Source organism: Sturnus vulgaris, chromosome 2, assembly GCF_052056855.1.
Source record: "Sturnus vulgaris isolate bStuVul1 chromosome 2, bStuVul1.hap1, whole genome shotgun sequence".
NCBI classification, from domain to species: domain Eukaryota; kingdom Metazoa; phylum Chordata; class Aves; order Passeriformes; family Sturnidae; genus Sturnus; species Sturnus vulgaris.
Window position 1 is genome coordinate 16,448,327 of NC_142244.1, and position 27,391 is coordinate 16,475,717.

The 27,391-nt window shown below is 42.3% G+C and overlaps 2 protein-coding genes across 4 annotated transcripts; one reads left to right on the forward strand and one right to left on the reverse strand.

The window, feature by feature from the left end:
• The first annotated feature begins 2,443 nt into the window (after window positions 1-2,443).
• On the forward strand, window positions 2,444-9,639 carry PDZK1 (PDZ domain containing 1). Of its 2 annotated transcripts, none has more exons than XM_088157907.1 (8): window positions 2,444-2,707; window positions 3,495-3,747; window positions 4,758-4,894; window positions 6,088-6,283; window positions 6,516-6,712; window positions 7,185-7,379; window positions 8,167-8,333; window positions 9,408-9,639. In XM_088157907.1, exons 1-8 carry the CDS (start codon window positions 2,498-2,500, stop codon window positions 9,637-9,639), a joined length of 1,587 nt encoding a protein of 528 aa, XP_088014033.1. In that variant the 5' UTR covers window positions 2,444-2,497. The 2 variants fall into 2 exon arrangements, with proteins under 2 accessions (XP_088014033.1, XP_014738312.2); XM_014882826.2 differs by having other exon boundaries at window positions 8,167-8,460; window positions 9,408-9,485.
• Window positions 8,634-27,105, reverse strand: GPHRB (golgi pH regulator B). Of its 2 annotated transcripts, XM_014882831.2 has the most exons (15): window positions 27,002-27,094; window positions 25,803-25,850; window positions 24,579-24,638; window positions 23,716-23,819; window positions 22,104-22,210; window positions 21,226-21,327; window positions 18,242-18,362; window positions 17,920-18,000; window positions 14,755-14,864; window positions 13,710-13,798; window positions 13,239-13,331; window positions 12,802-12,897; window positions 12,165-12,254; window positions 11,488-11,553; window positions 8,634-11,333 (listed from the first exon to the last, which is right to left on the reverse strand). In XM_014882831.2, the coding sequence occupies exons 3-15, from the start codon at window positions 24,603-24,605 to the stop codon at window positions 11,127-11,129; spliced, it is 1,293 nt and encodes a 430-aa protein (XP_014738317.1). In that variant the 5' UTR covers window positions 24,606-24,638; window positions 25,803-25,850; window positions 27,002-27,094; the 3' UTR covers window positions 8,634-11,126. The 2 variants fall into 2 exon arrangements, with proteins under 2 accessions (XP_014738317.1, XP_014738313.1); XM_014882827.2 differs by lacking the exon at window positions 25,803-25,850 and having other exon boundaries at window positions 27,002-27,105.
• Between the last annotated feature and the right edge of the window lie 286 nt (window positions 27,106-27,391).

Genomic DNA, 27,391 nt, shown 5'->3' on the forward strand with positions numbered 1-27,391 from the left:
AATGCACTTTCCTTTTCCCAAGGCAGAGCAACCCACACTGCCTTTCCCAGTGCACCTACAGTGTAGTCAGTTTGCCATGCCTCACCATATTGATATCACAGACACCTCCCTCCATCTGCTCCAGGGAGATTTTACCTACATGGATCACTTGACTGCAGTGCATGTTTCACATATGTTATGGCCTCAAACGTCAGAGCCCACCCCTCAATTACAAAAAACCTTTTTTTTTCAATGCATCTCCCCCAGTTATGGTCCTTATCTTGAATACTTGAAGCTTTTTCATCCTATTTTCTCCTCACGTCCTGTAGAGGAAGGAGGTGAAAATGGCTCAGGTGAAGGTTAACCTGCCACAGTCCTTTTTTTTTCATCCAACAACGGGCATACAGATTTTAACCAGTAACTTCCTAACCTGCAAGCAAATGCTGCTGGCTCAGGTCAATCCAGCACAACTAAAACCTGCTCCCTTTAAGATGTTTCTCAGAGCAGGAGAAGGCTCTTGCCCAGAGCAAAGGTCAGGCTTGCCTCGGATGACCTCCTTGAGTGAGTTTTTGAGTATAATAGCAGTAGGACAAAATGCAAAGCTGGTGAGAAATGCATGTGACTAGCACTTCTGCCCACAAGGACAAGACAGCCTATAAAGATATCACACATTCAGTGAAACTTGGTTAAATAAATAATCTTTTAAATCAACCTTTGTCCAATCAAAGTCCAGTCTTACTTACATGTACAGTCACAGGAGGAGCAGCAAAAGAGAACTCCAGTGAAGGCTCTTCTACATAGATACACAGGTAAGAAATTCCTTCTTTGCTAATCCCTTTTCCCTTTGAAAACTCCTTTTTGCAACACAAATAATTTTGCACAGATCAAAAGGTGTTGCATGCAGTGCATTGTAACCTCCTCTCTACTTCTAAATATGAAGAAATAATTTTTCCCATGGAAGCCTACTGTTTCTCTGTGTAGTATAGGTTTTGCATGTTAATTTCTGGGATTATCATAGATTCCCAGTGTTTGTTAAAAAAAGCTGGTTTGAATTGTAATTGATACAGTCTAATGTGTTCTAAACCACTTTCAAACAACAGGGAAGTTCATCCCTTTATTAGTTAATGTCAGTGCAACGCACAGAGACTCAAAAATGCTCAAGGCACCTGACCATGAACTACAAGTGTATCGTGACCTGCAGGCTGCATATCCTTGGAAGCTGAAATTCCTGTATTCCCCAGTTCCAGTGACATCTGTGCCAAACATCCATGCTGTTCTGTGTGCTGCCCAAGTAACATCAACAGTGCAGCCTCAGCTCCCATAGCAAAGAGTCTGCAGCATGATAACCACAGCAGTGGCTCTGCACTGAGTTGCTCTCACAGAAGGATTTGGCTGCCAGCAGATCTAAAGAACTGACTTCTGTCAGTAAAGAGACAGAAGAAAGTCTTCCCAGTAAAATAGTAGCCAAGGTTGCTAATTACCTGGATTTTTCAACTGGAGGAATTTGTCTTCATCTGCCTAATTTCCCCATCTTCATGGATCTTTGGCAGGACAATACCTTGGGAGGTGTTCCCTGGCCCCACCTGCTACTTACCTTCCATATGTGGTATTCCTGCGTGACAAGCTTCACCCAAACCAGAGTTTCTTTACATCACAGAGCAGTTTAGGTAGGAAGGAACTTTTAGAGGGTGCCTGGTGCTATATCCCATAAAAAACAGGGCCAGCTTACATGAGGTTGCTCAGGGCCCAATCCAGGTATTTCCAAGGACAGAGACTTCACAGCCTCTCTGGACACCTCTAGCTGTATCTAACTGCCCCCAAGAGGAAAAGCTGGTTGGAACTTACCTTGCTGTGCTGCAGCCTCTGTCTGTTGCCTCTCATCCTCCCACTGTTAATTTCCAAGAGCCTGGCTGTGTTCTCCACACAATTCAGTTATTCAGTGGCAAGATATCAATAAGAAGTTCTCTTTACTTTCTCTTCCCAAGACTGAACAAATCCAGCTCTTGCAGCCTCCTTAAATACTTGCTTCAGAACCAAAATGCCCTCTGCCAACTAGCTTCAGTATGTCAAATACTCGGGGAGATCAAAACTGGGGACGGTACTCACATGTAGCCTGCCAAGGGTCAAATGGAGGGGAACAATCCCTTCAGTCCAGTTATAATCTCTTTTCTCAAAACTTCATTTCCTCTGTAAGACTTAATCCTGGTATTACACTCTCTCCTCAATCCTTACTATGTTTTCACAGGCAGACTTTTCTTATTTCAGTTCTGCATTATGCTTAACATCATTTGAGATACAGAGACAAAAAAGCAAGGAGGGTCAGGGAAAAGAGTTTGGTTTCTTTGCTCTAGCCTTATTAACTAAATTCAGCTTTGCACAGCTGGATTTCCAGGGGCCAAAAAAAAACCACCCCAGGAATTCTGAAGCAAATCCTCTCAGCATGTAATTAGAGGGAATATACCCTAGTTAAGCTTACTGTTCTTACTCACAGGTATTTTTTCCATCCTGTCTGGTAGAGATGACTTCTGCTCTGCAGCCCCGAGAGTGTACAGTGACCAAGAAGCCCCAGAAGAAATACGGGTTCTTCCTGCGCGTTGAGGAGGACACCGCAGGGCACATCATCCGCAACGTGGGGCACAACAGCCCAGCTGAAAGGGCTGGCCTGAAGGATGGAGACAGGGTCCTCAGGGTTAATGGTGTCTTTGTGGACAAGGAGGAACATGCACAGGTACAGCTCTGTTCAGTCTGGGATCCACACCATGCCCCCATTAGCCAGGCCCACGGCTGCTGTGTTGTAGCAATTATGTCGAGACGGACTGGACTGACACCATCATTAATCCTTTATTAAAAGCTTTTCATGCCTTCTCTCAGTGGACTTCTTTCAGGCAACTCTGACTTCTTTCCTCACAGGCAGCTCTACACAGCATTGACTCCTCTCTGCAAGTTTCCTTCTGCATGACTGGCTAACCCCAACCTGTCCCTTACCCAGCCACCTGACCCTGTCTGTCCCTCACCCAGCATCTTCTTACCTTGTCTGTCCCTTGCACAGCCACATGTCCCTTCCTCCTCATGGCACAGCCAGCAACTCCATCCCAAACTGCAGCACACTCTGGGGCTGAAGATCCAGCTCCAACTAACTCTGGACCACCTAACCCACACTTCTATAACCCCCATCCTCACTGGGCAGGCAAGGCTGTCTCCACTTCTCAGCTATCAGTACAGCTGTAATTCATTGAGGAAAATTGCCTTCTGCACTATCTTTACAAACTGTCTTCCCACACTGCGTGAAGCTTTTTCTTCCAGCTTTTATGACTAGGAAATCGAGGGGCAGAGCCAACTGCCCTGAGTATCCCCCTGCATCATTAATTACCCACCATGGGCATGGAATGTCTTTGGGGTGCCTCCCCAGTGCATGAGCAGGAGGGTGAGACAGTAAAGACAGTGGGCAGTGCAGCTTTTCTTCTTTCAGCTCCATCACTCAAGTGCCTGCTTCCATTTGCCCTTGTCCATTACAGGTGGTGGAGATTGTCAGAAGCAGTGGGAATTCTGTTGTGCTCCTTGTTCTGGATGATGCATCCTATGAAAAGGCACAAAAGGAGGGAGTGAACTTGGAAGAGCTGGGTCAAAAGACATCCACAGGACAACAGCAGGAGCAGCAGTGCCCACCATCCATGGCCAACAGAGGAACCACTGGAGCTCCACAGCCCCGGCTCTGCTACCTGGTGAAGGAGGAGACAGGCTATGGCTTCTCCCTGAAAAGCACAGAAGGTGAGAGCCTGGAAACAAGAAACTGGATATATATATATATTAAAATGTGTATATCTGGCAGCAGGGACAGAGACAACCACAGTTAACATGTGGAGGCTAATGGGGACACACAAACTGTTCTTGCTAACAGAAAGAAAGTGAGAAGTAGCAGGATGAGTTCAGATCCATCTCCAGTACATTTCTCTTCAGCGTATGCAGCACAAGGTTTTCTGAGGATCATGCTTCTCATGGGATGGAAAACAGACCAAAAAAAAAAAGAGGGAAAAATAATAAGCTGTTTTCTGCTTGTTATTTAACCCCACTTACAAAACCAAAATTACAGTCCCTGCTCAAACACGAGATATACACTCAATGTGTTAAGTCCTGTTCCATTCCTCAAAATCAGCTTAGGAATCAGAACATGAGCTTCTAGACAGCTGTAAGAAATACTTTCTCTGATTTCTCTGATTTGTAAGTTAATTCATTTAGAAAGAAAAGGATTTAAAAACTTTTCCATATATGCCTTTTTTCCAAGGCCAGTCAACGGAAGAGGGAGGGCTTCTGGAAAGCACCACCTCTAAAGAGCCCTCTAAAGGGTATTTTGGAATGCAGTATAATTGAAGGATCAAACATAGAAGGCTTCCAAACACAGGAAATTATGAAATGTATAAAACAACAGTAAAAGCAGCTTCTGTCTTCAAAGTGATGGGGGGAGAGGAGGGTGGGAGGGACCAAAAATCAAATCCCTTTCAGCTATGTTAATCAGCTGCTTTGCACTCCTGGTAGGGGAATAAACACCAGTTTGAGCTGCAGATAGCAAACAAACATCTCCTTCCAGCACTGAAGTGATTTTTCCAGGCCAGAGTAAGAGACAGAGTAGTGTCTGTGTGGAAGGCTCGTGGTGCTCCTGCAATCTGTGTGCAAGCAGAGGCCAAGAGTCTCTGAGGACATCAGTGCTGAGTTTCCTTAACCACTATATTCAGGCCTATTGCAGTGACTTACCCTGTGTAATGAGTTTTCATTTATTTTAGGACAGAAGGGGTTGTTCATAGTAGAGATTTCACCACAAGGAGCAGCTGCAAAGGCTGGTGTCCAAAATAACGATCGCCTGATTGAAATCAATGGGAAAAATGTGGAAAATGACACACACGAGGAAGTGGTGGAAAAGGTATTGATCTATCTTCTTATTCTGGCCTGCTTTCACAGCAACCTATCAGGGTTACTGAGGAGGCCAGGCTGGCTGATCAAGGCCCTTCACAGTAAATCTTGGGAGTGCTGTTCATGCACCATCAACACATCAGCATAGCTCTCTGCACTGGCTCTGTTGTCAACTGCCTCTCAATGAACACTGCCATCAAGACAGGCCAAAAAATTTTAAATAACGATAGTATACTGCTGCCAGGAACCCTATGAAATAAGTTCATTTCCTAGAAGTCCTGGAAATGCTCCTAATGGCAGGAGGGCAAGTCATCAAATGTGGCTTCCAGGCAGGAAGAGGGAAGCCTCTGATGATACAGTCAGAAGGGAGCAGGAAAGATTTCATGATTTTAGACAGTAGTCTCTTTCTCTGTGAAGAAGTCTAAAACTCATGAAAATCACTGTGCAAGTGATTTCATTAATTGGCTGCAAAGAACACGGCTAATGAGGCTTCCAGCTTTCTGCTGTTGGCACTGCTAAAACACAGCTGGAGCTGAAGAGATTCCATAGAGCCATGAGACTCCAGCATTCCAGCAGCATTCAGTGCACATGGCTAACTATGGAATCATGAAACACCTGTCTTTTTTTGAGTTACTGCAACACCAGCAGCAGAGTGACACTAGTTAAGATGAGTAAAAAGAGAACCCATTAGAAAGAGCACCCATTAGAGTAAAAAGGACTAAGAGAAAGACAGGATTGGAGAGGTTGAACAGACAGAAAAAAACCCCTTCACCTCAGAGTCAGTAATACAGGGAGACAGAAGAGGACACAAGTGACAGAAACTTGACTCCTGTCACTGTAATCTAAAATAGAGGCATAGATGGCATGATAAGTTTATATGGTAGAGTTCCACACCTAGAATAGCCAAATACTATCTGCTCAGGCTCCCTGGATTCTACAGCACTGTGTGCCACCCCCATTGCCCTCCACAGGTAATTCCCTACAGGTCAGGAACACAGTATGAAATATGGAAAATTTCCTCATATATTATATGCCCCTGACTTTGTCATGGTCTAGATTTCTGACTGGAGGGGAAAAAAAAGAAAAATCTGGACTAACAGCACCCAGACTCTGTCATGTATCAGTGCACCAGTTACCAAATATCCACAATTCCCACATGCTGTTGAAGGGGTGACATCTGAGACTGTACATGTGCTGTCACAGGTAAAGAAGTCTGAAAATCATGTTATGTTTCTACTTTCAAATGAAGAAACAGACAGCTATTTCACAAACCAGAAGATGTCACTGAGCAAAGAGAACGCCAGCCTAAGATTGCTTCCCCTCAAACCACGACTTATTGAGATCGAGAAAGGAAAAAGCGGGTATGGATTTTATCTCCGGATGGAACAAAATACCGGCGGTAAGATGCAATTTAACACACAGACCGTGAGAGTTGTTGGAACATTTCTCCCTATATGATGTTTGCAGCTCTCCATTCTCTTTGGCTTCTCACTGGCCAGCTAGGAATAATCCTCAGGGAAAGCAGCCACAACATAAAATGCAATTCTGACCATTTTACCTCTGCTTTTCAATGTCTTTAAAACTCACCAAGCTCTGCCTTCACAGCGACCTTTCTCCCCTTCTTATTTTAGATCACATAATCAAAGATGTTGATTCTGGAAGCCCAGCAGCCACGGCAGGTCTAAAGGACAATGACATTGTAGTGGCTGTCAACGGTGAGCAAGTGGATGGGCTGGATCATGAAAGTGTAGTGGGAAAAATTAAGCAGTCTGAGGAAAGGACCTCCCTGTTGGTGGTGGATAAGGAAACTGACAGCATGTACAAATTGGTAAGAAAATGCAAACTACTGCTAGGAATTGATAATTTATCACAATGAAACAACAAATCTGCTCCAACACTTTTTCAACTTGCAGGAAATGTCTAAGAGATACCTGTATTCCAGCAACTCCACTTACAGGAAGTCACTAAACACCCAAACATTTAGCCTCTTCCTGATTTTTACAGATGCTACTGGAACAATTCTAAATTCAAACACATCACAAGAAAGGTTAAGGTTTGCTGTTAAGACATCAAATTCAGAGTTACATGACTATGTAACCATTTATGAGTAACAAAGTTCCTTTCTCACATAGATCAACACGGTAGTTTTCCACTCAGACAGAATAAGGAAGAATTCTTTACCACAGCTAAAGTCTGAGTCATTAACAAAGTTTCAAACAAAATATATTGAGCATGAGAGGCTGAAACAGATTTCACAGCAGAAGTTTTTATTTTAATGTAGTTTTGTCACTTTTTTTCAGGCTCAGATTTCCCCTTTCTCATACTACTACAAAGCACAGGATTCAACCCCAGCTCAAATGGAGGAAAGAGTGGAGTTGCACATTGAGCAGAAAGTGAACCATAAGCCAAGGATCTGCAAGATGGTGAAAGGACCTAATGGATTTGGTTTCAGTTTAAACATGATCAAGAACAAACCTGGATTGTTCATTACTGAGGTACTAATGAAGAATGAGGAGCAAGGAGAAGCTCAAATAGTCTGCTGGGCACCTTCCTCCTCTCCATCCTGCAAACAAATGCAAGAAAAGCCACAAGTCTCTTTTCCAATGTTCTCAGATCAGAGCTAGAATTGTTTAAGTCAGACTGACATTGTTGGGCCAAGATAAAATATGAGCACCAGAAAAACATTCCTTTTTCTGTTAGACATCTAGAGGGGAGGACGAATCAGCTTTTGCATTATTTTTGCTTTTGCTCATGAGTCTGGCACACTAAAATTAGTATTTTAGACAGACTTGGTTTTTACTGTAGAACAGCTTAAATATAGGAGAGATGCCTTTGCCCTACTTCTATCCACCTTCTCTGAATTCCATAGCTGATAAAAGCCAAACTGTTTCCTTCTGTCCCAAATTACATCTGTAACTTCAGCTTTCTTCAGAGGTGGGGTTCCACCTATTACTAAAGGATCTGTGATTTGTTCTAAACTTTGAAGTTATTGGACAGAGAGACCTCCAAATAGTTAGAAAACTTGTTTTCCTACCTGTCTTCATGGTCCTACCATGCCACATTCCTATAATGGAAGTCTATCAAGATCAAGAAGCATCTTAACATCTCAAAGTAGTGGGCTCCATGTTTATAATTTCTGGGCCCATTGCCCATCCCAGTTCCTTCCTGCCCCACGAACTCCCATTTCCCTTGCTTATTTCACCATAACACAGCTAATCCTCAGCTGTTGATGCATCTTTCCAAGTTTTATGCCAATATCCTGCTTTGAACTCCCCTCTGCAGGTACAAAGCCAGGGGCCAGCAGGCAGAGCAGGTGTGGAAAACAACGACTTCCTGGTGGAAGTGAACGGAGTGAACGTGACTGATGAATCCTATGACAAAGTGGTGGCGAGGATCAAAAGCAGTGGGGACAGACTGACACTGCTGGTGTGCAGCAAAGATGCTTTCAGGTACTTCCAAGGCCAGAACATTCCCATCACAGCCTCCATGGCAGACTCTGACACTTCTGAGCCTCCTGCTCACACAGAAAACCATCCATCAGAGCCAGAGAGGAACTCACCTGAGCCAAGGGAAAGGGTGAGTAATCCTGCATTAGGCAGATGCTGAGGAATCGCTCAGAGCATAGGAAAAGAACTTTCTTTTCAGGTAGTAAGTTTTCCAGAGCTAGGATTGTTGAGCCTGGATTTTTGCAAGTTATTAAAAGGAAAGCTGTTAATTATCACAAGAACTCTTCTTTTGCCCACACGTGATACAGGTGAGTATCTTTAATGCAAGATTAAATCACACAAAGAATGCACATACAAGAGATTTCATGGAACAGGATAATCCAAATAGAGTAATCCCAATGATGTGAAACAGGCAATACAATTGTGGAAGTGGAGGGGAAAGTACTTAAATACACAGAAAACATAACATTTGTGAAAACCACATGAAATATTTTGAAATATTTCAAAATGGGTCATTTTGGAGAAGGAACAGCAACTGATAGGTTATAATAACATTTTCCAGGCAATGTGCTGATTTTGAAATTATTTTACTCACTTCATGCCACTAGTAAGAATCTGAAGCATGACTAAAGTCAGAAAAGCAAGAAGGTATTACTTCTTGAAACACTTTTAACCCTGTTACAAAATGCTTGTTTTCTGATCATGCAAAAGAGACAGACCTTATCTTACAAAGGTAAGACCAATAGTGTTTCCCATTTATTTGTCGTTAGCCTTGTCTGCAAGTTTTTTCAAGAATGTCTTAGTCCCCAAGTTGCATTTTGCAGAAGTTAGCACTACTGTTGTGTTCAAATTGAGCAGATCTGGGAATTCAACAATATAAACACTCTATTGAACAAATTTCTCTCAAAACATACTTAACCAAAAAACTCTTCAACCATTATGGTATTTGTTGGTTCATTCTGCCATCTAAACAGTGTGTGATTAGTGCAGATGAAAACAAGAGTCTGCAACCGTGTAGACTATCAAACATGTTTACAAATTGAAAAAAATGACAATGTCTTTGTTATTCCTCTGCAGGCAGACTCATCTTCCTCCTCACAATCAGCTGCCTCCACAAGAGCTGACGATGACAACAGCGATGACACAAAGTTGTGAGCAGACAAAACCACGCCAACAAGAAGAAAGAAACCTGCCAAATCTTTTCTTCAGCTCTTCTTTGCTATTCCACCTCTCAGAACTCAGCTGTTCCAGGGAGCGCCAGAGCCATAAAGGACTGCAAACTCTTGATGCAATAAACACTTCAGTGTAACTTGCATCCATTTAACACTCTGCAATTGTGCACCACTGGCACAATTTTTGCCTTGTGAAGTAGGCACTCAGTCACTGGCTTCTGAAAAGGCTTAAAGAACTGCAACTTTATAATTAAGTGTCCTGCAGCAGAAGCTGGAAATGTTTTATAGATTCATAAACATCTTAGCCTGTTACGGATAAGCTCTTAATAAAGACCAATTGATTTCTGCCCACCTCCCAGGAAAGGCAGCTCTCCCCCTAATCCATCACCTCAATCTCTGTGGCATCTCTGCTTACAGCAGTACAGCTACTCTAAAATGGCAAAATCCCAGGTACTCTGTGGATTATGATCCTTTTCTCTGCTCACATTGCAGAAATTTCTTTCAAACATTAAGGCTAACTTTGTAATTCACAACTCAAGAAGTTTAATCACTATTCTGTCTCCTCTGCATACAGCTGTGGATTAGAACAGTGCATGTAATTCAGTCATGCACATTTGTCACCACCATGTTGTATTGAATGTGACATAAATGGTTCTGTAATACTGCTGTTGTGTACTTTGCCTCCTTCCTGTACACCAAAGACAATACAGAAATAAATTGTTTAGCGTGGTTATTTTCCCCCCTCCAAGGCTTACTCTCACCACCTACAATTTTATGTTCCAGAACAATTATAAAATAAAGCCTCAGAGTGTGGCCATGAGAACCTAAAAGTTTAAGTCACAGGTATAAAATTTGTAACATACAATGTAAACCAGGCATGGCAGTGGTCTTCGACTTGACACTGAACTCTATCAAAGAGGAACCCAAAACCTAAGTTCAACTTATGCAGAGAGAAAAACTGACACTTAGTAAGAGAAAGCAAATCTCCAGTTCCTAAGGACAGTAGGTACTAGTGACACACACTACGTACAGAAATGGAGTTCTCTCCACTTCACTTCTGCCAGACAGCAAATTCTAACCATCTTCTGGCTCAAATCCAGCCAAATCTTTGGGAGTGACAAAAAACAACTGTGATACTTGCATATTACAAAAGCTTATTTAATTCCATAGACTCACACATTCAATTCCAGAACTGCTGTCCTCCAAATCCCAATTATAAGTTGATTTTCAAAAGAAAAATTGCATTTCTTGATGCCTTCTGTGAAGATGATGTTCCAACAGCAGAAGGTGTTCCCTTAGCCAGCCTACACAAGTTCTGATGCCCCTGGATAGTGGTGTATCCAGGATTGCTTTTATTGCCTGGCAATGAACTGTTTCAAGTTTAACAGACACACCCCCATCCCTTCCAGCTGTGGCACTGAACAAAATGAGCCACAGAGCTGGATGATGACACGTGTGGAGGTTCAAGGAGCCAGAACACACAGAGCAGTCCTGTCTCTCCAAGTTTTGCAGTTACACTGCCAGAACACACCCAGCAGTCCTGTCTCTCCGAGTTCTGCAATCCACAGGAGCTGCAGCAGTGCAGCTGACAGGACAGAGAGCAGTGCACGGCTGCAGTTCTGCCTCAGAGGGCCATATGCTTTTCTGGGGCTTGTTTGTGTGCTAAATAGAGAAAGAGGATACTGGACAGGGCACTAACTAGGAATATCACATCAAACCACCGGTGATAGAAGTTGAACTGGAGCTCTCCCAGGACCTCTGTAATAATGGTGCGGTATTCCGGAGGCATGCTCATGCGGATCAGGAGCACTGATGACACAAAGTACATTCCCTGGAAAGTTAAAACAGGGACAGCAGTTAAGGCTTCAGCACAGGCTCTGTGGCTAGCAGGGGGCAGCAGACAAAGGTATTGTTATGTGTTTAAACACACACAAGGTATGCATGCAGAAATGCACGTGAGTGTGCCCATGGTTCTCCATACTCACCATTATCTGTGCTAACAGCAGAACAATAACATTGGAGGACTTGCTGCTGGAAATGGCATAGAAGAACTAGGGGAAAAAACCCAAAACATTGGAAATAAGCAGTTAGGTAAGTCTGATGTGCCTTAGGACATATCAAAGGTACATACTGTTCAATACCTTTTCATCTAAAAATAACCCAATCAAAACCATACTCTAGAGGGCTACCTGTAGCCTATCTTAATAAACCTTTCATAAACCCTAGTCTGAAATATCAATCTCCCTCAGTCAGTTGCACCTTGTGTTAAAAATCACAAAACAATACCGAGAAGTTTAAGCATAGGTACCAAAGGCCAGGTCAAGTCAATGAGTCACATGTCTGTTGAGTTAATGCCTTTCAGTCCTTCCAGCACCTTAAATTAAGTAATCCAAATGCTTTTAATCACCATCTCATCAACCTTACTTAATAAGCCTTGGCTACAGCATCATTTTGAAACCTTGCATACATTTAGCATCTTGACATCTAGATCCCTTCCTGACAGAGCCTGGGGAAATATCTTTCCCCCCTCTGCAAGAATTTATATTCAGATATTTAAACATAAATGCATACTGGAAGTTTATACAGCACTTGTTCTATCAAAAGGTAAAGATCTGATAATTAATTTCTCTGTGTAAAACCACTTATGAGTCCTGGTTCTTACCTTTGTAAGTGTGATTAACAACCCTCTAATAGAGGTAACAATGATTATTCCAACAAGAATAAAGGAAATGTGCTGAGACCAGAATTTGACCTGTATCAACAAAAACACAGTTAAAACTTTGACAATAACCTCATTTACACCACATTATATAGCTACCAATTCTTCAGGGCTTTTGTATCTTCTAATTGTACGGATGTCCACTGTAGACAGGTTTATATAACAGAAATTTTCACAAATGTATTAGCAACTGTTTACTCCAAACACAAGACAAGGAGATTTAATTCATACCAATCACAAAGAACCCCATTTTCACAAAGATATGTTTTTAAAGTGTAAATGACCGAATAACTCTTTGCATAAACAACCAAAATTAATTGTAGCTCTGTAGCTGAATGTATTAATCTAAGCAGATTATCTAAAGTGCTTCTATTTCTCCTCTCTGGCAAGACCACATCACCATCTCAGCATAAAATCAGTGGGAAAACAACGTTCATGGCACATTTGCCTTTCCTCCTCAATAAGTCAAAAGCCAAAACCATATTCTCAGGGTCTATCACTTTCTCCCTAGCAGCAGGATGATTTAATTTAGATAAGATTTGAATTGCTGAAAAGGCTGTAAGAATTAATAAAAGCTCACATCAAACTGGATTCCCAGGTAATTTACAGTGATCTCAATTCCTCTTGTGACTGGATCAGTCTTCCCCACACGATCAAATACAATATTGATGGTTGCCTGCAAGAGATGGATTTACATTCAAGCAAAAAAGGCAAAAGCATTTCTCACTCTCACAGGTGAGGCTCATGCATGACTCTTGTACTGTACTACCAAGGAAGGGGCAGGGGGTGGTCAGAGTGCCAAAGAAGGCACAAAACACATCCATGTAAGAATTATTGGTCTAATGCTGTATAGAAAAAGTCAGATCCAGAGCTTTATTTCAACCAAGGGCCAGTTTCTTTCAGAATTTCTGGATTTTAAAGAAACTAGAGCATTACTTAATGAACTGCATGCATAGCATAATCTATGCAGGGTATATTTGCATACATCTACAGAAAATGCAATAAACTTTTACATACCATGAAGATTTTCCAGACACAGTAGATAGAGAAAAAATAACCCAAAAAGTTAAAGTATTTTCCCTGGAAAGTTTTGGAATACTCTATTCTCTCCTGGAAATACAAAGAGAGAGAGGGAGTAAAGTATAGACAAATACATCATTTTCACAACCCACAACATATAATTGTAACAGAGCACCAACAGTAGCAAGCACAGCCTTATCTTTCTACATCTTTTAATTCAAATGTTTCTCAACTCCTAAGTGTTAATTCTTAAGCTTGTGGTTATAGGGCCATGGGGCAGACTTAAGGATGGATCTGAACTGGAAGGGGATCTTAGCCTCAAAGTTAAAGGAACAGATCCTCATTCCACTGCATTACAACATTTCATACATTGACCTATTAAACAGGTTTCAATTTCTCATAACACATGTACTCTTTCAAACTATTTTGACCTCCCAACACCCATATGGGCAGTTATTTGCTGTGTACCTTTGTTGCATGCAAGTCAGCAGTTTCCAGGAAAAGCTGCCGACTCAATTCTTCCAAGGCATCCACTTCTTGCTGGATAAGAGACAGATCTGGCAAACCAACATAGTCAAGGCTAGAACACATCATAAACTCTTAATTAAGAACAAAACATTCCCCATCTTCAGCCCAAAGGCCACATCTAATGGTCTGGTCTCTTCTTAGATCCAGATCAGCTTTATCATTCAGTCTTCATGCTCTTCATTAATAGCAAAGAAATCTCAAGGATATAACCTTATGCACACTACCTCAGCTTAAAGAGCAGGACACAGTGTTCTGGCAGTTGTGCAAAAGTCTTCATTTCTTTGCCTGGGAAACACATCACAGAATAGAACCAGAGCTCTCAAAAACTGCTGCTCCACTTTGATCAGTGTCCCTTGCCACTGAAGTGCATCTCACAATATGTCATCTCAGATCATCTTCATAAACAAAACTGCTGAGTAACTGCTGCAAGAGATTAGTGATTACTATGAATAGTCTGTCAAATAGCCAAATTCTGATTTTAGCAGCTAGTGTGAAAGGAGAGGAAGAAGAGTCCTCAGCCTTAAATATGCAAGATGTATACTTCGAGTGGTCTGACAGAAATCGTTGGTAAGCAACTCTGTTAGAGAAGTACAGACCCTTGTCACTCCCAACAGATTCCTTCACAGGGAAGGTTGAAATTGGATGATCTTTAAGGCCCCTTCTAACCCAAACCATTCTATGATTCTGTGGCAAGCATGCACATCAAGTGTCCCCTGATCTGCTGTACACCCATGGTGATGCAACAGAACATTTATAGAGCAGGGCAGAAACATAAATCTTCTGCCTGTGTCACAGTAAAACTGTGCCCAAGGCCTGGGCAAAACATGAGACAGTGCTGGAGAACAAACTTCCCAGTAGACATTAGGCTTGAAATGTGTTGAAACACAAATGCTTTGTGACTGTCCCAACTAACGCTCTACCTCTCAAAAGAAAGAAAGCTGGATCCACCTCCCGAGGCAGGTGCCAGCATGCAGATGAAGGATACTTTCACTGCCAGGAACAGATGTTGTGACACTTTTTATCATTCCCCAGAAGCCAGTGGGTCTGTTATGCACTTCTCCTCTCTGGAACATTGTCCTGTGAGCCACTGCTATCCTGAAAGAACAGAGAACACAAGTCCTCAGGAATATAATATCTTTATGAAAAATCAAAACAAGTAAAAAGAAAAATCCACCAGTTTCTCAGAAGATGCTGTTAAACTAAACTCACAGAAAAGAGATGACCCTTTTTTCTTCCCCTAAACACCCATCCTGCTACATAAAATTGTCCTGATTAGCTCTGGAGTAGAGCCCAGATCTAATTAAGTGAGATTCAATGATACACTTCCCAAGTCTTCAATTCTGGACCCTATTTCAGTCCTAAAGGGTTTTAAACCCAGTTAAAAATTCAGAATTCAAATGGATTTCTTAGTCATATGCTTAGTTGCTTTCCTTTCCTCTAACACATGACTGTTATCTCAAGCTCAGGAATTAAAAGACTTCTCATGCTCCTCCCTCTCCTTGGACATCTCTTCTTTATCACTGCACATCGGCCTTTTCCATGGAGCTGTGAGCTCTGGATGGTGTGCAGAGCACTCCCTGATATGCTGTCACTCACTGCTGGGCTGCATGACAAGCTGTTACTAAGCAGAAACACACAAATCCATTCTTGGACTGAACCACTGGATGCCTCAGGCAATCTGAACATGACTCCTGAAGTTCATTCCAACACTCCAGCAGCAGCTGTGTATCGTCCCTCACACTTCCATAATCCCCACGAGCAGCGTCGGCTTCTGGTCTCGTTCCCTCACATTTCTCCCCACAGAAATTTGTGAGCAAGTTATCCACTCCTAAGCTGAAAATTATTCACAGGATTCTCAGGATGATCCATGATTCTGTGGTGTTTAGTTCCTTTCCTGTAGCTGCAGCCAGCATTGCTACATTTGGCACTGAGCCCTCTTCAAGGCTGTTGATAAGCAGCATAATAAAAAAAATTTAAAATCATTCCATCATTCCTTTCACATCAGCAAAAGAAACACCCTTGGGGCATCCTACATACACATGTATGCACATTTGGCCATAGACTACAAATAACAGACATCTTAGAAACCTGATAGCTGCCAAATGTAAGAAATGCATTTTTAATCCTTGCTTTCTTCACAGTACACAGATTCACATGGTCCATCCCAAATGATCCACAGCATTGCAGCAAAAATGCAGCAATGTCCAGGTGAAGCACAAGGCTATAGATACACAAAGGCAAATTTTCTCTTTTGAGAGGTAGCAGGGATCTCTGTATCCACACAGTGGCCAGGAGTTCTGGAGACCTCACAGAAAAGATCCACAGGCAAACCCCACACACTCTGTGCAGACTGGTAATGATGTTATGTGATATTTGTGTGTGACATCAGCTGATCTGACTCTAACATGATCCAAATGAAGCAATACTGGCATTTCAAACCTGAGGATTAGTTGTGTCACACCTGCAAGAATGAGTATAAAGAATCTGACAGCCTTAGAGGTGAGTTTCCATAAGGCTTTACTTGATTGTGCTCTGGAAGGAAAGAAAAGTGATTCCTTGCAAAAAACCCTCAGGGCAAACAACTTTCACCAACTATCTCCTACTGACTACAAAGCCAGCCTGAATAAGGGTTGGCATGAGAAGAAATGTCAGGATCAGCAAAGAAAACAAAAACCTTTATGTTCTATTGCCTTACAATTCCTGTGCTCACTGGTAATTCTGAACTATCAGTAGTGCTGAGAAGTTGGCCAGCACATCACTGACAATTTATGGAACTGCAGCATTGAAAATACTGCTATTCCCACTTGTTCTGCCAATTACTTGGTTGCATTTGGACTGATACATATCTAACCTTTCAAATTTGGCTTTATATGATCAAAAAGTCCAATCATGCAAGCCATTGCTCCTCATCAAAGCAAAAAAGAGAACAAAATCTACAGAGTTGCTTCATTATAATTTACCAAGTGACTAATACATGGCTCTTCATAATGGTTAGAAAGTTGCCATATTCAGAAGATTTCCTGCCATGGGAAGGCAAGAAAATGCTAGCTAGTTACAAGCCTCTAGCATCCTGACTTTTACTCCAACATCACTCTCCCTGGACCAAAAGCCCAAAACCACTGTACAAAACAAAAGAGCAGAGTCAGAAACAGCACTATCTTTTAACTCCAAGGGCAGTCTTTTAGTGTACTTCCAGTCAATTAAATCAATTAAACCTGAGTAAATAAATTCTCTCACTACTTACCATCTCACACATGACCACAAATACAGAGTTAACAGCTGTTCACCACTGAATATTTTCAAAGGGGAAGGAGGTTATGCTTTAACTACACTTCCATCAGCTAATACTCATCAGCAGATACACACATGGTGATAAATTTGGCAAGGTTAGGCTATCTAAAAGCTCCCCTGAAAATGTTAAAAGCTTCCATTGAAACATTAAGGCACCAAAAGTAAAGTCTAGGAGAATGGTGGTCAGACAGTCAAACCTGTGAAGTGACTCCAGTAACTGGATTTCATTCTGCACTACTAACAGGACGTGAAATACGTAATATTGACATGAAATATGCAGGCAAAAATCTTTTCAGTGTAAAAGAAATTACATTGTTTCTGAAAGTAGGTTTTTTAGCTTGAGGGACATGTAATAAACTTAACCAATGCCAGCAGAGTTCTGATGGCACACTTGTGTACTACAGTATCCACGTTAGCAATGTTTTGCAATTCTTCAAAACTTAAGCAACATAAACCTTGCTCTTTGCAAGAATACGGCTGTGTCCACACCAGTTCACTATCCTGCTTCAGCTTTGATTAGGATCTACCATATGTACAAACCTGAAACCACAAGCAAGAGCCAGGTGTAGTGGTCTAAGGGTCCCTGACTTGGCAGGAGAGAAAGGTGCCCATCCCACAGATTACTTATGCTGCCAGCAGAGAGTTACAAATGGCCTTGGAAGCCTAATCTGTGCCACTGCAGCCACAAAGGGCACTGCTTAGTGTTAAAACAGTCATGTATCAGGCCAGAAAAAACACCACACAGCTCAACCCAATTCAGATTTCAAAATCCATCTTATACCACTTCAAGAACCATCTTGTACCACGCTGACTGCAAATCCTTGAGATAAATAATTTCGTGCTACTGTTGTCCTCTCACCGTTTTTTCTTGCTAACAATCATGTCCATAGTCTGGAGGAGCCGTCTCTCCAGAGCCAGAATATCTGCATCTGTCACGTTCCTGCAAAATAAAAACTCCCAATTAGGCCTGCTACCCCATTTCAGAGGAGATGTGCACATGAGACAAAGAAAAGCCTGTATAAGGGGAATATGCAGCAGCAGTGGAAATGATTTTAGCATCCAGACATGACAGCAGCTAGATTCAGAAAAAAAACTAACAAAAAAACTTGAAATAATACTACAGGAAAAGCAAAAAAATAATCTCAAAAAGCAGGACAATTACTTCATAAGGCTGCAGTTACCTGAGAAAATAGGACATGTAAGTGTATGGACAGTTGACAGCCCCAAATCCTGACAGCAAAGCCATGAGTGTCACCCCAATCACACCAACACGGCTGATGAGCTGTTCTATAGACAGGATTCCTGAGGGAGGGAAAAATATGGCATCAGCAACCTTGCTCTCTTCACTCTGCTCCACACTTGGTGCCTTCCTAACATAACACAGAGCTGCTTAATTGATCTGACTGCTTTCCCACTGCAATGACCCCAGGAAGGACAGACAGGGACTAGGAGAAGAAAGGGGCAGGAAGTCTCCCTCAGAAATCACATTACCATTCTTAGAAGCAGGAATGGGGAACTCCAGCTGTGAAGAAACTTAAGACATATATATAAATACGTGGAGAGGACTAAATATCAATATTTTGGTTCCAAACTAATAAAATACATTTGCCATTTGCTGAAGTGGGAAAACAGATCATCCACCAGGCACTTATAAAGGAGTGCATTCCATAAAGACACTTCTGCAACTATCAGCAATTATTACCAAACCAGTTGGTCCTGGCAAACCGACCTAAAAATGTCTGAACCCCCATTCCATTAGAAATGACCCCTCCAGATCAGATACAAGCTGTGCTTGTAGGACAGTAGAGTTGAGAATCTTAAGCTGCTCCTGGCTGTTCAGTGTTCATCTGGTTGACACAAACACGTTGTTGAGGAGATCACCAACAAGGTCTTCTACCTGAGCACCAAGTGGACTCTAAAATATGTAATTCAACATGAACATAAGCCTGTGCTGTAACCATCACCAAGCACTGAAGCTGCATTTATTCTTAAACACAGACCTCAACCTGCCTTCCCAGGACACAGTGCCATGTGTAGTAAACACCAGTCGCTTTTTAGGGAGCTGGTTATAGAGCAGCTGCCACACACAGCACATTTAGAGCTTACACGATTGCAAAGCTGAGATGGCTGAGCTCCAAGCCACATTTCATGCTTCAGAGAAGTGGAATGAATGATGAAAACAAGGCAAAAAGACTTCACAAAGGGAAACCGAGACACCCAGTCATGTGCAGCTGCACAGAGATTTACAGGAGCTACAGAATGTGCTACAATACACTGGCCTTTTGCCCCATACACTGTCAGACTGCAGCACTTAAAACAGAGGTACCTTCAAAATGACATGATATTCCACTGGTTGGAGCAATGCTTCCCCATGAAACTCACATGTAAAGTGAATCAATGTTCCATCAACTCAGATAAAGGCAAGAGCTTTATTAGAGTACTGGTGTGTCATTAAGCACAACCTTCCCTCTACTATGAGCTCCCAAACCCAGGTTTGTTAAATAAGTTGTAGTCCGAGGGAGCCCTTGCTCAATGGTGGCACTTCTCAGCTGCAGAACACTGCCATCCCCATCCCATCCCCACCTGCCTGAACTGGGTCACCACTCCCTGATGAAACACACAGCAGCCTTGTCTGTACATGCAGGACAGCAGCATCCCAACAATACAGCAGGGAATAAACATGCAGAATCCTTTGCTCTAACTTCATGTCTACACCTGGTAGGATAAGGCACTGTAAAACTTTTAAGTGGAGGTATCACACCCTGTAAAGTCCAATTAAAATTAAAAACAGAGAGTACCCTATTAGCTATTCTGGAAATCTGCAGGTGTTACACAGCCTCCCAGAACCTTTTGGTGACCTAAAGAGGATTACCCAAACCCCATGGCTAAGTCTCCACTGGATTATTACACTCTGCCAACTCAAGCACCTTCTGCAGCTCACAATGGATACAAGTTTTTCTTGGCAATGGAACACTGGGCAGAGGGATCTGCACTATACATCAGCTGCTGGATTTCAGAGGCAAATGACACAATTATAAAACACAGACAAACATTTTCTCTTAGGAAACTTTTAGGATCACAGATGAAAGGGTGAGCAGACCCTACACAAGTTGGTATCCTTCAACTTCTCATGTGAGTACAAAGTCAAGCAGCTTCCCACAGAAAAGAAAGACTAAGCTGAGTATTTTGTATGCAGACAGACATATTCATTAATTTTCATTAAATGGACTCAATTTCACCTTTTGGGAACAATATCCACACAATTTTCCAGTGCAGGGGAAATAGAAGGACAATATTATATAGGTTACACTGGTAACAGAGGTGACAAATAGTCTGGTTCTAACAGCATTAAAATCCTTCAGCACAGCCAGGTGCCTCAAGGTTTAGCACAGCCAGGCACACGCTAACTCTGCTGCACCCAAACTAGCCCAAATGCACACAGTATCTTCACACTGTAAGTCCTCACGACCACAACAGAGACACCCAAGCTAATTCTGCACACAAACAGCTCTGGCATCCAGCAGCACTTACCAACTCACACTCCAGTCCCATGCAACTGCACAGCCTCTGGGCTCAGGCACAGCAGCAATCTGTACCAAAGCCAGCACAACTGCCAGGCCCGTTGCTGGCTACAGTCTGTGCAGCTCTGGAGTTTAGGCACACTGCTGTGTTTTGGACACAACTGGACTGTCACTCATGTTAAACTCCTCTCATTTCAGTCACAAGAAAGAAAAACCTGACTGAAAAAAGAGTCAGAAGGACTAGTTGTTCATCTGCTTCTTAAATAAACTAGGTTTAGTCTCCATGATAGAAAGAAGTGAGTGAATAAAAATTGCGATCAACTTTTTGTGGAGATAAAGTTTCTGTGTCCTCAAAAGTACACCATGTCTTTACATAGTCTAAATTCAGTTAGGACTTAGTTCCTTCAAGTTTTCCAGTGGTACTGAAAGAAAACTAATGAAAATAATCCAGATGTATCCAGCCATTTCTGTCAGTCTGACAACCTTCACATTGCAGATTTCAAAGCAGAGCAGACCCTCAGTTGCAGGAATTACTTTCTGCAGTCTCAGCTGCAGAGCTGAGATAATAATAGCTCCAAAATAAAACGTGAAATAACAAAGCCTATTTGTAGGAGGGAAGAAATCAGCAAGAAAATGAAACTCACCGTGTTTTGGGCTGAGGATAGGAAACGGATCTCCCAACTTCCAGAAGAAATACATGAATGTCAACCACACAACACACGCAAAAAGTAGTTTCTGTCTGTGCACTAATGGAGAGGAAAAAGAGAGTGCTTAAAATAGGTTCTTCCTTTAGGGCTTTTTATAGCTTGCAACATTTTCACATTGATCTAAATGCTACTTTGAGAACAGGTGGCCAAAGCAGGTGCCACCTGGCAGAGCTACAACTTGCAGTGTGCACCCCTTCACCTCCCACAAGGCTCCACACGGGACCACTTCACTGCTTCTTTCTTGTGTGGTCTTGAACATGAATCTTAAATATTTCACCTTCCTGGCTAAACTACACATTTAATATTCCCAACCTATATGCCTAAGTTACACACAACAGAGTGATGAGTATCAACAGTTCAAGGGTTAAGTGTCCATTAGCCCATGGAAGAGGCCTCATCCAGACAGCAGAAACAAAACCAGCAAAAGTAATTTACTGAGCTTTTCTGCTTCAGAAGTGATTTATTGAGCTTCTCTGCCTCATTTCTTTTATCCCCCAGTAGAACAACACAGCCTTGCCAAGGGTTGCAGAGTTTGGCTGCAAGCTTAGAATTGCAAAGGAACAAATCCCACAAAACTACTCTGAAGTGCTCAACTTTGTTGCAACCCGTGAAGAAAAGCAGCATTTGCTGGGGTCATGTAAAGAATTTCCTGACTGTTCAATGAATGGTTCATGATACAGCATAAAGTTCCAAAGAGAAGGTATTTAGCCAGAACAAACCCAGAGCAAGGAGGGAGGTACAAGGACAGTAACCAAAATTATTTCTCATTTGTATTCCTATGCTCAAATTAGCAGCTCTCCTGCCACAATACTCACATAATCTGATATTGCTCACAACAAAGTAACCAATGTAGAAGGGCACCATGAAGATCAGGATGAGCAAAATGACACACAGGTTCAGCTTCCAATGAAAATATCGAGAGCTGAAATAAAGCCAAAATACTGATTAGCACGATATCATAATACAACAAATTTCTCAAAGAAAACTGCATGTCAGTGAAATATTTTCAGCTACATCAAGCAATGAAAACTATTGGCTTAGTATATAGAATATTCTCGATTTTTTTTATTAGGGTAGAGGAGAGGGAGTTGTTTGGTTAGGGGTTCTATATGGTTTTATTTTTAAATACAGAGGTCAAGAATGTGTATTTAAAACTAAACAACTATCTAGAAAACCATGCTAGGTATTTTAACAAATACAGTATTTTTTATGGTGACTAATGACAGTTGCAGAATGATTCATGTGACTGACTGCTCATCTGGTAGAACACTAAATGAAAACTAAGTATAAGCAGTAATTAATTTTCTAATGAACAGCTGAGTCAAAAAAGAGCTAATCCATATTGAAAAGACTAAAAATACTTAAGGTTAATAATTCATCATGTTTCATTTCAGAAGTGTCTCATCTGCAAGACTTTGCAAAGCAAGGTTTTATAAACACATATACAGATCAACATGACCAATACTCCTCTGACCAAATTAGAGTGGACAAACACAGGTGAGATTCATCTTGGCTGAAATGACCTTTCACTTTACTTCAACAGAAAAATACATGTCCCCATTCCCAACATTAACTCATATCCTTTTTATCCCCAGGAAAAAGTGACAAGGATCCTCATCATTTCTTCTTCCCTAACAGATTGAGGGGCAAACATTTTCATCTATACTGAAGTCCCTTTATTGAAGCTCATAAAAGCATTCTCCTCAGTGATCTTTCTGGCTACCAGCCCCACATATTAACAGCATACAGAACTAACATTACCTTTCATCTGCTCTGTGCTTCTTGCCTTTCAACCCCTTTGACTGCTCTCTTATACTTGTATGATTAGACAGAATAAGAAGAAACTCAACTTAGCCTCTACATGTTATGGTTCTATCTTCTCTTTCCTACTGACTTCCAAAGAAGAAAATTTTTAACACCACCTTTATGTAGAAGTCCTCACCCTATTGTCAAGCGGGGATTCACCTTTGATTCACAAATCCTGTACTGTTACAGACATAGCTTTCACTCCACAATTATTTTCACATCTTATTCACTCCTCTGACCACCAAAGAAAAAATCAGTGCTTAAAGTTTCTGTAGTCTTTAGCATCTGAAAAGTGCTCTTAGCATGATCTGAAGACTTACAATACTTCCACAAAAGAAATCATTTCTTTTAACTTCACAAATGGAGAAAAGTCCAAGACCTAAGCCTTGCCCTAAGGACCCAGGCCAATTATTAATTGCATGGAAAATTGGAAGCTTATGGCTACTAGTCCCCATGTTCTGTCAAATAAACAAATGTTGCTGCACAAACATCTTGATTGAGTTGTTGACAGTTCTCTCCCATGATTTCTTCCATCCAAGACTAATCCACTAATTTAGAAGTTAGACTGAAGATGCTGCAGAGCACAAGGTAAACCAGTCCCCAGTGGGCTCCCAGACTCACCTGCTGTTCAGCACTCCCAAAATCTCAAAGATGATGAGCTCAAACATGGTACAAGAGAAGGCAAAAGTCACAGAGAAGATCACCTGGACCACATACTGTCGTACCTGCAATGCAGAGAACAATCCACAGACATCAGGCACTTACATTTCTGGAATGGCATCCTGATATCCCTCAGATAACAAAACAAATCACAAGGTATGATGGCCCACAACTGGGTCTCTTGCTGAAAGGCACCAAGCTCTTTATCTGCTCAGGAGGAAGCCAAAAGCTTCTTGGGAAACAGAGGGCAAACTCAAAAACTAAGAAAACTCTTTGATATTAACCTTAGATTTAAAAGGAAAATCCACATCAGAAAAACTGCTGGGGTCTGAATTTGGTTTGCACTTAAAACATCCCTGAGAGACTACAATCTCACACTCCACTATGGCTAAGAGAATGGCATTTTAATCCCATCTAAGCTGCCTCACAAACAATTCAGCTGCAACTTACACATCTCACTGAGTTTAAAGTTAACCACTGGATTTGATTTTGTCTCTAAAAATCACTTTATATAAGGTGGGCTTACTAGGACAAAAGGCAAAACAGCTCCCTCAGTTTCCTATTACCCCTGTATCTCCTCCATATTTCTTTTTATTTAACAGTAGCCAGTATGGAAACTTTCAGTTGCCACAAATGAAACTAGTTCCTCGGATATCTAGGAGTCTTTCAAACAGAAGCACAAGAGGAAATTAAAGAGAAAGTAATTGCAGATAAAATAAAAGGGATTAAAGAGAGGAACAAGGCTAAATGCAGTTTTTAAAATATTTCTATAATTGGGAGTAATTTTTTAAGATACAGACTTGTAATGAAAGGTTCCTTCTCACCTCATAATCCTTGAAGAGCTTTCGCATGAAGAAGAGCCACCCAAATCCAAAGAACAGCACCTGCAGAAGAGATGAAGCACTCAACATTTGCATCCTGCAACTTGCCAAACACAAACCCACTGCACTGCTGACTGTAAATTAAACAAATGGAAGGAAAAGAGCTAACCCAAAGTACTCAAGATCCAAAAAAATATTAAAATTTTCCATGGTACATGGAAAAATTGGTATTTTAGGTATCCAAGTGTAGCAGACATAAAAGACTATGGCCTTAAGAAAGATCTAGTCAATAGAGCAGAGTTTGGTGTTCCTAAATTCTCAGAATTCCTCAGTTCCTGGCCTGCCAGAATCCTTTGCACTATTGATTCTTGTTCCACTCTTGCAATCTACAGAATTAAAGCCTATGGGTTTTTTTACAGGAAATACAGAAACTGAGGCAAAGCAAACACTTCAATGTCCACCACATATACAACTGGTAGGGATGAGTAAATTTGATAAAAACATCTGCTGTTTCTTGTAGACAAGAAGTGCATGTGAATTTTTTGTAGAGGTCTGGTTACACACTGACACATTGTGGGTGAAAGGTGCTACAAGCATCTCTAAGGTGGGGAAAAGGGAGTGCTGAATGCCAAACCACAATCTGGAGCTGCAGAAAGCCACATGGACAAGGTGGGTGAAGCAGAAAAAAAGCCAGTAGCACTTTGCATTTCAGTGATTGTGAAAGCACATTACAAAATTTGTTTAAGTCTCGCCACACTCCTGAAGGGATCAACTTAATACCACAGCTATTTTGCAGATGACTTAAATGAATTAAACACAAATTGAACAAGGCAGCCAAAATTGCAATTACCTGTCTTTAGAGAGTAAAAGGAGGCTGTGTTGTCAGGCCTCCCCTGGGTAGCCCCATCTATTCCTCATAAGACTGAAAGGGAGTGTAATGATTTAAAAGAACTCAAGCAAAAAGAGAATTCGGGAAATACTTATTTTTTACAGAAGTAGCTTTGACCAAGGCAAAGACAAAATTCAGTATGTGTCAGACATCAAACATAGTCAGTGTATCTCCTCAGAGCACATGGAAAAGGCCAGAGCTTTCTGCCCACCCTGCCTTGGAGATGGGAAATATTCAAAGACAAAAGCAAAGGAATTACTGTGGATCACTTCCCTGCAATCAGGAGTAACCACAGTGGCAAAGGTAACACACTAACATAATTTACAGACAAGGAATACCTGGAATGCTGGGCAAGAAGATCAAACGCAGCTGCCTTGAAAGAACAACTGAAATAGGAATGAGGTCGAATGAGTGATTTGTAACAGCTGGCAAAACTTGTTTGAGGAGGACTTCAGACTTTAAAGTTGCTGCTAGCAAAAAGGAAAGATATTCTGTAAACCTCCTATCTACATGTCATAAGTTAAAGAAGAGCGATAAGCAAATGAGATCTACATAAAGTAATTCCACATTTAACAGTGGGAAGGAGGAAAAAGGTAGAGACAAACTCTTTAACAGAAGTAAGTAAGAGAAAAAGATGAAGAGATAAGTAAGTACAAGAAGAACGGAAAACTGAAGATTAGACTCCCCTTGTGTCAGGGACTGTACAAAAGCAAAGAAAGACGTTTTGGTAAAAGTTCACACTCCAAGACACTGCAGGTGAATGTGACATGTAAACTCAGCAAAATCTTGAGCATTTGACAATTACATGCAGAGACTTGAACATCTAACTTGGTACTATTGAAGATGATGAAAGGATTCAAAGCTGCTATCAGAAATGAAAGAAAAGATATTAGATAAGTTAGAGCTCAGAACTCAAAGCAAAAAAATGGGAGTTTTTGTTCTGGGTGAATTGTTAACACTACCAAAGCTAGGCTCAAACCACCAAGAGTGAAAAAGCATGTTTTAAGAAAAAATTAAAGCATTATCAAATAGCAGGGCACTGTTCTTCTAAGAAACGGCCAAAAGCTGTCCTGAAAATTATCAGGAATTAGGGGTGTGCACTGAAGTCTATCTAAGACAACCACCTGCTGCTGAGAGGAGAAAGGTTCCCTTTCCTCATCACTACACAACAGAACTTTCACACCAGCTCAGAAGCTTAGATCAGATCCCTGTGATCCACTGTGATCACCTGGTCCAACTGCCTAGGATCAACCTCACTGAGAAATACCAGAAATAAACCGAGGACTCAGCAGAGACCTGCAAGATGAACTTCCCTATCTGTTCCAACTGGAGAAACTTAAATTTACACTTAAGCGGAGCTCGGCTCCGCCGGGCCCGGCCGCCCCTGAGGGTGCGCGCGCCCCCGCGCGGGGAGACGCGAGCTCCTCGGCACGGCGCAGGCAGAGGGGAGCCCGGTGACGGCGGGACCTCCCCGCTCCCTCGCCCTTCTCCCGGCCGGAGGCGCGGCGCCGCAGCGGCGGTGAAGGGGACTGGGTACCTGTGAGGTGAACATGATGCTGGAGTCGATGAGGAAACTCATGGCGGCGCCCGACGCTGCCCACTCCGCCCCGCTCCGCCCCGCCGCGCTTCCGGCTCCGGTGGCGGCGGCGCGCAGGCGCGGGGGCGCGCGCCCCGGGGTGGGCGCCCCGCCCTCCTCGCCGCGGGGGCGGGGCCAGGGGGCGGGGGCATGAAGGAAGCTCCGCCCCCAGCGGCCCCAGCGGAGGGAGCACGGCGGGGCCCGTGTGAGGGAATGGAGCGGGGAGAGTTTGCGAATCTGAGCCCTTCGCCTGCCCCTTCCAAACTCAGCGCTGCTGCTGCACTCAAAACCCCTAGGAAGGGCACCCGTGCTGGCGTGGGGGCAGAAGGAGGTGTGCGAGGCACAGGAAGA

Coding starts and splice junctions, on each gene's coding strand:
- PDZK1 (XM_088157907.1), top strand. CDS start 2,498: ATGACTTCTGCTCTGCAGCCCCGAGAGTGTACAGTGACCAAGAAGCCC. Junction 2,708..3,494: donor ACAAGGAGGAACATGCACAG/GTACAGCTCTGT, acceptor TGTCCATTACAG/GTGGTGGAGATTGTCAGAAG. Junction 7,380..8,166: donor CTGGATTGTTCATTACTGAG/GTACTAATGAAG, acceptor TCCCCTCTGCAG/GTACAAAGCCAGGGGCCAGC.
- GPHRB (XM_014882827.2), bottom strand. CDS start 27,043: ATGAGTTTCCTCATCGACTCCAGCATCATGTTCACCTCACAG. Junction 18,001..18,241: donor TACATGTCCTATTTTCTCAG/GTAACTGCAGCC, acceptor TTTATTTTGCAG/GAACGTGACAGATGCAGATA. Junction 14,865..17,919: donor ATTGTTAGCAAGAAAAAACG/GTGAGAGGACAA, acceptor CTGTTCTTTCAG/GATAGCAGTGGCTCACAGGA.